Below are 7,272 nucleotides of genomic sequence, written 5' to 3' on the forward strand. Positions count from 1 at the left end.
ATTGCTTCTCAAATTGATCTGAAAGATCCACATTCCTATAAAACACCTAGATATTAAATACTTAGAGCTGAAATAAACATGTAAAAAATATATACATTTTTAAATGTTTTATTTAAAAAAATTATAAAAGATTTTTTTTATAATCAGTATGTATTCATACATACTGAATACTCAACAGCTCTGAAGGGACCACCATTTCTGTTAAAAGTGGATTTCAATCCACACATTCATCTATCACAGTAGAGGCCTAGTCTAAGTAAACTTCTTCACCTTGAACATCCCATAAAGCAGCACTGAGTATTAACACAGGTCAACTTCACCGGTAACACACTGAACAGAGCAGCCAGAGTCAGGTTTTCATTTTTTATTAGAAAAGACTGCAACAGTTACTGTGACCCTTCAGTTTCTCAGCAGGACCACATCTATCATCCATCATGGCCTGGCTCAGAGAAGCAGCATCGCCTCTGGCTGGGAACAGACACAGCTGGATCCATGTTTTCTCATCCTCACTGCCTTATCCACACAGTGGGAGATCTGACTGCACTGCCTGCTTCCAGCATCCAGTCACCTTATTGCGGTTCATAGCGTTACCTATACAGCCTTCTCATCTACTCACAACCAATGAGAGAGGAGATCCTCACACAGACCGTCCCATTATCCAGAATGGCCGGCTGATCACTGATAGATGGGAACATTCAAAGAGCAAAAAGTGAACTGAAGGTTTGAGATTCTGTCAGCTGTGCTGAGGACAGGTGGGAGCAATGCCTGAGTTCAGCACATAATTCTCTGATGACCAGCAGATGCTAAACGCTGGGTGGAGTTAGGCCTGTGATCAGAGAGGAGGCTGAAGAGATCAGCCTCAGAGGAGGCTCAATAATCTAATGTCAATTAAGGGCTTTGTAAAAATAACAGAACATTGTACAAACAGTTAAATTACAAACATATAGGGTGTTGCTGGGCATAGAGCATATATTGACATGAATCTATTTTACTGCAAAAACACAGTAGAATATTCTTTCACATGGAGGAATAACTCAGGTGAACCACCTGAGCACAAAGTCCTTTGTTGTCATGGAGACAGCAAGTTTACTGCTGGCCCTCTTTTTTCTCCCCCTCTGAGCCGCTGCTGCTCCCACTGCTGCTGCCGTCCCGCTCTGCTGCCATCTGCAAACACCAACATGGAGTCAACCCTCTGCTCATCAGGCAAACACTGAGGCCAGACTCGCTGTGAACGACCTTCCTACCTTCTTGTAGGCCATTTCAAAGAGTTTCAGAGACGCCTGCTGCAGGTTGTTTGCTGCCTGTTTGATGTTCTCTCCAGTCTCTGTGTCCTTATTGGCCAGGAGGTCCTGAACTTTCGTGATCTCCTCCTTCAGCTTGGTGCACTGATGACACACAGCAGAGTCATCAGTGAGGAAAACAGCCTTAGAATACACAAGTCCTGGTTCAAAGAGGAAGTGATAAATGCTCACTTCCTGTTCTTTTCAGAGGATTTGATTGGTTAAACTTAACGCTTCATCAGAGAGCTCAGGCTCCTTTTACAACCCTGTTGAGACTGAATGCTGGTGTTTAGCCAGCATTCAGCTATTTCTATTTTTAAGAGGACAGAAATAGTTTATCTTAACATTATGTAAGGTTTCATAAACGCAAATTCAATAGTTTTTAAGACAACTAATAATAGCTTTAAAAATTCTATTCTTCTATCAAGATACGTTTTCAACCATATCATCCAGCCCTGCTTGCACGAATGTGTCAAGAGTGAATTATAGGTAATCTGAACAATAGACTTAATAAATGTATTTAATCATGTCTTTGGACTCAATCACAGTGCAAAATTCCAGGCTTTTTCCCATTAGAATCTCTAAGCAAACCCACATGACATAAAGACACATTTCCCAGACTACAGAAAATGTTGCGGCTGTACCTCATCAGCAGGAAGCTGATCTTTAAACTCCTCCATTTTGGATTCTGTGTCATGGATGATGCCCTCAGCTGTATTCACGGCCTCCACTCGTTCCTGCAGCAACATCACAGTTACCAGTGAGATGAAGAGAAAGCAGTCTGTACACCTGGAGAAAATGTTGACGTCTAGACAGCCTCACCTTCCTCCTCCTGTCCTCCTCGGCGTACCGCTCAGCGTTCTTGATCATGTTCTCGATGTCGTCCTTACTGAGACCTCCTGATGACTGGATCACAACTGAAGGAACAAGTCAGAGGTCAGGATCCTCACCAAGCAGCACGAGGATTAAAACCTTCCAACTTCAGCACAGCAGGGTTTCCCCCAGAAAACTTGCTCAGCCCGGTAGTCGGAGCGCCAAGGTGGTTCACCGTGTTTTTGTATTAAAAGATGTTAAGTAGACAGGAAATGTAAAAATATTACTGGGTAATTATATGTTACTGAAAATATCACCAATGAAATGCTATCTAAACCCACAACTAGTCTTAAAAACGCTTCGAAAAATACAACTAAATGAATATCAATTATTTGCACTTCTGTTTAATCCAAATTAAGTCAGCAGCTCCATAAGGCTCCAGGGGCCCCATAAATGCTAATATTTTAACATAGACCACAGGTGTATAAATGTAACATTTGTTTACTGAGATTGATCAATGCTGCTAAATTTGATTCAATGGTTTCAGCATACATAAATTAAAAGATTTTAAATTGTTTAACATTTATTTTAGAGATGTGCTGATCAGGTTTTTTCCTGCCGATTCTGATCACCCATGAGGGCCGATCACGGCCGATCACCGATACCGATCACAATTATTATTTTTTTAATCATAAGCACTTCAACAGCGAGAACAGAACCAGCGTTTTACATTGCAGCTCAAAGGCTTAAATAATTTTGCGGCTTATTTGTTTAGCTTTCTGACCGTCATGCTAATCCGGGTGAGTGTTTGTAGCTATGCGCTGCTTTACCGCTTTACCTGCTATCGGATCGCTCCATGTCTTTTTTTACTGCAGTGAGCCTCGATATAGCCAAACTCCGTCAAATATGGCATTGTTGTTATGCCATATTAGGATTCGTCGTGTTGATGCATTTTGACGTGCTTCACCCCACGTGCTTCAATTTTCCTCCGCAACACGCAAACTTCCCCATTCACTCAGTGCGTTATAGTTCCACACGACATCGCTTAGGATTTGTTGCTACTCGTTTGCGCAGAGTGAAGGAAAGAGGAGACCAGCTGCACAGGCAGGCTGCGAAATGAGAAGTAGGTGATCGGTATCGGCAACAAGAGCCAATGATCACCGATCACCGATCATGCACTTTTTCACGAAAATCGGCCCGATTATGATCGGTGACCGATCGATCGGCACACCTAGTTTTTATGCTATATTAGATTTGTCATGTTGATGCATTTTGACCTGCTTCACCCCACGTGCTTCAATTTTCCGCCGCAACATGCAAACTTCTCCATTCACTCAGTGCGTTATAGTTCCACATCGCTTTGTATTTGTTGCTGCGCGTTTGCGCAGTGTGAAGGAAAGAGGAGACCAGCTGCACATGCAGGTTGCGAAATGAGATGCAGGTGATCGGTTTGTGTGATCGGTATCAAGAGACCGTGATCGGCAATCACCGATCATACACTTTTTCACGGAAACTGGCCAATTATGATCGGTGGCCGATCGAACGGCACACCTCTAATTTATATACGAGATTTTAAGGAGCTGGCAAGTTTACTTTGTAAAAGTTAAAAGAAAAATATTCATAGTTAGATTGTTTTGTTAACATAGCTACAATCTGATGCTGTGAGTTTAATCTTTGAGTTTGAGTTCTGTTTGCCCACAAATACAAACTAGTAAACTGCAATTATAACTGGTTGCTTTCTATGTTGGTCAATTAAACTACTCCCCTTCTTCCAGATTTCACCAAATCTAACACAGAAGCTGTTAGAGGTGCTGATGATTTTAGCAACAAAAGGGGCTCTTAAGTCAAATTCTGCTCAGGGTCTCATACAGCCTTGGACCGGTCCTGCATGATGACGTAAACCCGTCTCAGTACGCAGAGATGCGGAACAAACGGGAGATTTAATTCAATGCTGTTAATGTGGCTTTAGTAGTTCTTACATTTCTGTCTGTTGAGTTGTTAACAAGGGGACACAGAAACTATTTTGGTTGGTCGAGTTTATGGGACAAGTTTCTCAGATCTCTGCGCAGCCGCACACATCAACTCTGGCTGACTAAGTGGACAAAGCATTTGATATGGTTTGACGCATCATGTAACCGGAACAATAATAATAAAATAATATAAAACCAGTGTGATTCGGGACTGCAAGGTAAGAGCAAAAGCTCCTCACCGGGCTGAACCTGCATGATGACGTTAGTGCTGGTTCATTAACCACTAAATCTCTGGCCAACCGGGAACATAGACATAAACTTCATCAGCGTAGACAGAGCAGGGCGCTGGGCAGCGTGTTGAGATGGAAAAACCGCACAAGAGTCTTTGTCCACAAATATAAATCATTCTCACCACTCCTCAATGCACCTTTGAACGCGCAACCACAAGTTATTCCTGCGGTTCACGTAGAGCTGCGCAACCAGAGCTAACGCAGTGGGGTTTAAACTCCTACCTTGATCAAAAACTCTAGAAAGAAACATAAGTCCTCAAAGGGGGTTGATGTAAATATCCATACATGTCAGCCTTTGTCCAGTTTGAGTAAAAGGAGGTGCGCGAGATCCGCGCCGAGGTAAACTTACGACTGCTGTAGCGTGTGAGGCAATGGACAGAGGTGCCAGCGGTGTGATTGGTCGGGCTTTAAAGGCATATATTAATAAACCTATCTTCTATAAATATATTTTTAGGAATAAATCTGCTCCACCAGTGAAACGCTCAGAGCAACAGAGACGCTTGTAATCCAGCTTTAAAAAAAAGATCTTTAAGTAATTTTTTTATTATCATTTTCCTAAAAGCATAAACAAGAAAGGCTTAGCCTGGCGGTGGCGCTAATAAAGCATGGCGGGCCACCAGGCCTATAATTCACTGGGGGAAACCCTGCACAGGAAACTCAAGTTTGAATTCAGATCCTCAGTCAAAACTGAGTAGAACCGCCTGCATTTACAGTAGCAGATCAGCTGGCGTACGCCTATCAGCTTTGTACCTGTTCAGCATCAACAGTCTCCGCTCATTTTCTTTCCAATTCTTTCTTTAAAGAGATTTATGTCTGAACTTTGACTGGGCCATTCTTTGATGTTCCCAGTAAGCTGCATTAAAGCCAAGTGGCTCTATAGACTCCTCTAGTCAGGCCGTACTCACTCTGCTGCTCGCGGCCCGTGCCTTTATCCTTGGCTGACACATGGACGATGCCGTTGGCGTCGATGTCGAAGGTGACTTCGATCTGAGGGACTCCGCGGGGGGCTGGGGGGATCCCCACCAAGGTGAACTGACCCAGCACCTTGTTGTCTGCTGCCATCTCTCTCTCCCCCTGACACACTTTGATCTCTACCTGAGTCTGGCCATCAGCTGCTGTGGAGAACACCTTCAGAGGACGCAGACAGGACAGAGATACTGCAGTGGGTTCTGTGGTGAACCGGGCCGGGCCAGTGGTGCTGCTGCTCCACCTACCTGGCTCTTCTTGGTGGGGATGGTGGTGTTCCTGTTGATGAGCTTGGTGAAGACGCCTCCCAGGGTCTCGATGCCCAGTGACAATGGAGTCACGTCCAGGAGGAGCACGTCAGTGACGTCACCGGCTAGAACTCCACCCTGAATGGCTGCTCCTATGGCGACGGCCTCGTCAGGGTTGACCGATTTGCTCGGGGCTCGACCAAATAGGTCCTGAACGGTCTGCTGGACCTGCACACACAGAAAGGCACAGGGTTACTGACAGCTTTATTGTGTTACATTTCTGATGCATCACACTGTGTAACACCCCTCCTGGCCAGCAGGTGTCACAATTCTATCAATCTATTGTGCTCCCTTGAACAGGTTAAGCTAGGTAAAAAAACAAGTTTATTATATTTTTTGCACAGAATAATTCTTAGACAATGAGATTTTAGTCTGCTCAGTATTCTTTTCAGAATAAGCTCTGTCACTTTAAAACCAAATAAGCTGCCGCTGGCCACGCCCCCAACTCAATGTTTACACTTGCACATGCACGTGAAAACGGCTGCAAACGGATGCACAAGTATACAATTATAAATATTTGAATAGCATTATTCAAATAATGCTATTATTTGAATAATGCCTCCTGCACAGCAAACAACACTGCAGCAAGAGGTTTCTGGATGGTATGTCAACAACAAAACACTTGTCTTTTCCAACAGCCATTGTACAGCGCATACAGCGGTAAAACCTCCTGGAGCTCCACTTGAGTTGATGGGTAACAGCACAGTGTGACTCAATAATCGGGAGGGTGTTTTGAAATGGCTCGTTTTTCCAGACAACAAAAAAAAAAAACGACCTTATAGAACAGGTTGCGTGTTTTTTTTTTAAGCAGCTGGGATGTTTTCAGAACCAGTAGAAATCCAAATGGAAGTACAAAAATGTGCATAATAGGTCTCCTTTAATGTGCTGCTCAGTTCTCCCAGCAACACTAGTTTCTCAGATAAATCTCAACCAGTCCTGAACAGGCTCAGCTGAATGATCACAGGTATCCTGTTAATACCTTGGGCATGCGGGTCATGCCTCCCACCAGCAGCACCTCTCCGATGTCTCCCTTGGATACTTCGGCGTCCTGCATGGCCTTCTGGCAGGGGGCCACGGTGCGGCGGATCAGGTCGGCCACGATGCCCTCAAACTGAGAGCGGGTCAGCTTCATGTTCAGGTGTTTGGGTCCAGAGGCGTCCATGGTCAGGTAGGGGAGGTTGATGTCCGTCTGGGGAGCAGAGGAACATGTCAGAGGATGGTGTGTGTGTGTGTGTGTGTGTGTGTGTGTGTGTGTGTGTGTGTGTGTGTGGAGGGACGGTCTGCAGGAGGAGCTACTGACAAAAACACAATTCCTACCTGCAGAGAAGAGGACAGCTCACACTTTGCCTTCTCTGCAGCCTCTCTGACCCGTTGCAGCGCCATGTTGTCCTTCATCAGGTCCACACCAGACTGGAGAGACAGAGTCAATAAAAGCCACCAGAAGGAAGAAAGCAGTGTGTCACAATGCTCAACTACGGCCCTGTGATTTTTACGATGCGGAAAACAAGGATGGAATTATGGAATTTAATAAACAAAATGGAACCAACAATAAAATAGGGAATTTCATTTATTTATTGGATTTCCGCACGCCCAACAAAAAGCATCTACAGTAGTTCCTGTGGCATTATGGAGGCGAGTACAAGCT

At 44.4% G+C, this 7,272-nt stretch overlaps 1 protein-coding gene and 1 long non-coding RNA gene across 2 annotated transcripts in view; one reads left to right on the forward strand and one right to left on the reverse strand.

The window, feature by feature from the left end:
- The first annotated feature begins 102 nt into the window (after positions 1-102).
- LOC106941420 (uncharacterized) lies at positions 103-906 on the forward strand. The gene is made up of 2 exons (XR_001423355.1): positions 103-309; positions 354-906. It is a non-coding gene; the product is annotated as an uncharacterized LOC106941420 (long non-coding RNA).
- Positions 350-7,272, reverse strand: part of hspa9 (heat shock protein 9) — a 33,259-nt gene continuing 26,336 nt past the window's right edge. The window contains exons 6-13 of the mRNA XM_015024448.1: positions 6,945-7,037; positions 6,607-6,816; positions 5,568-5,795; positions 5,259-5,481; positions 2,103-2,197; positions 1,925-2,017; positions 1,245-1,385; positions 350-1,164 (exon numbers count right to left, since the gene is read on the reverse strand). Coding sequence (XP_014879934.1) covers positions 1,087-1,164; positions 1,245-1,385; positions 1,925-2,017; positions 2,103-2,197; positions 5,259-5,481; positions 5,568-5,795; positions 6,607-6,816; positions 6,945-7,037 — 1,161 coding nt within the window. The 3' untranslated portion in view covers positions 350-1,086. The remainder of the gene's footprint in view (positions 1,165-1,244; positions 1,386-1,924; positions 2,018-2,102; positions 2,198-5,258; positions 5,482-5,567; positions 5,796-6,606; positions 6,817-6,944; positions 7,038-7,272) is intronic.

The sequence above is a fragment of the Poecilia latipinna genome, unplaced genomic scaffold (genome assembly GCF_001443285.1).
Source record: "Poecilia latipinna isolate Pla-1442-1.1 unplaced genomic scaffold, P_latipinna-1.0 Scaffold3660, whole genome shotgun sequence".
Classification (NCBI taxonomy): Eukaryota; Metazoa; Chordata; class Actinopteri; order Cyprinodontiformes; family Poeciliidae; genus Poecilia; species Poecilia latipinna.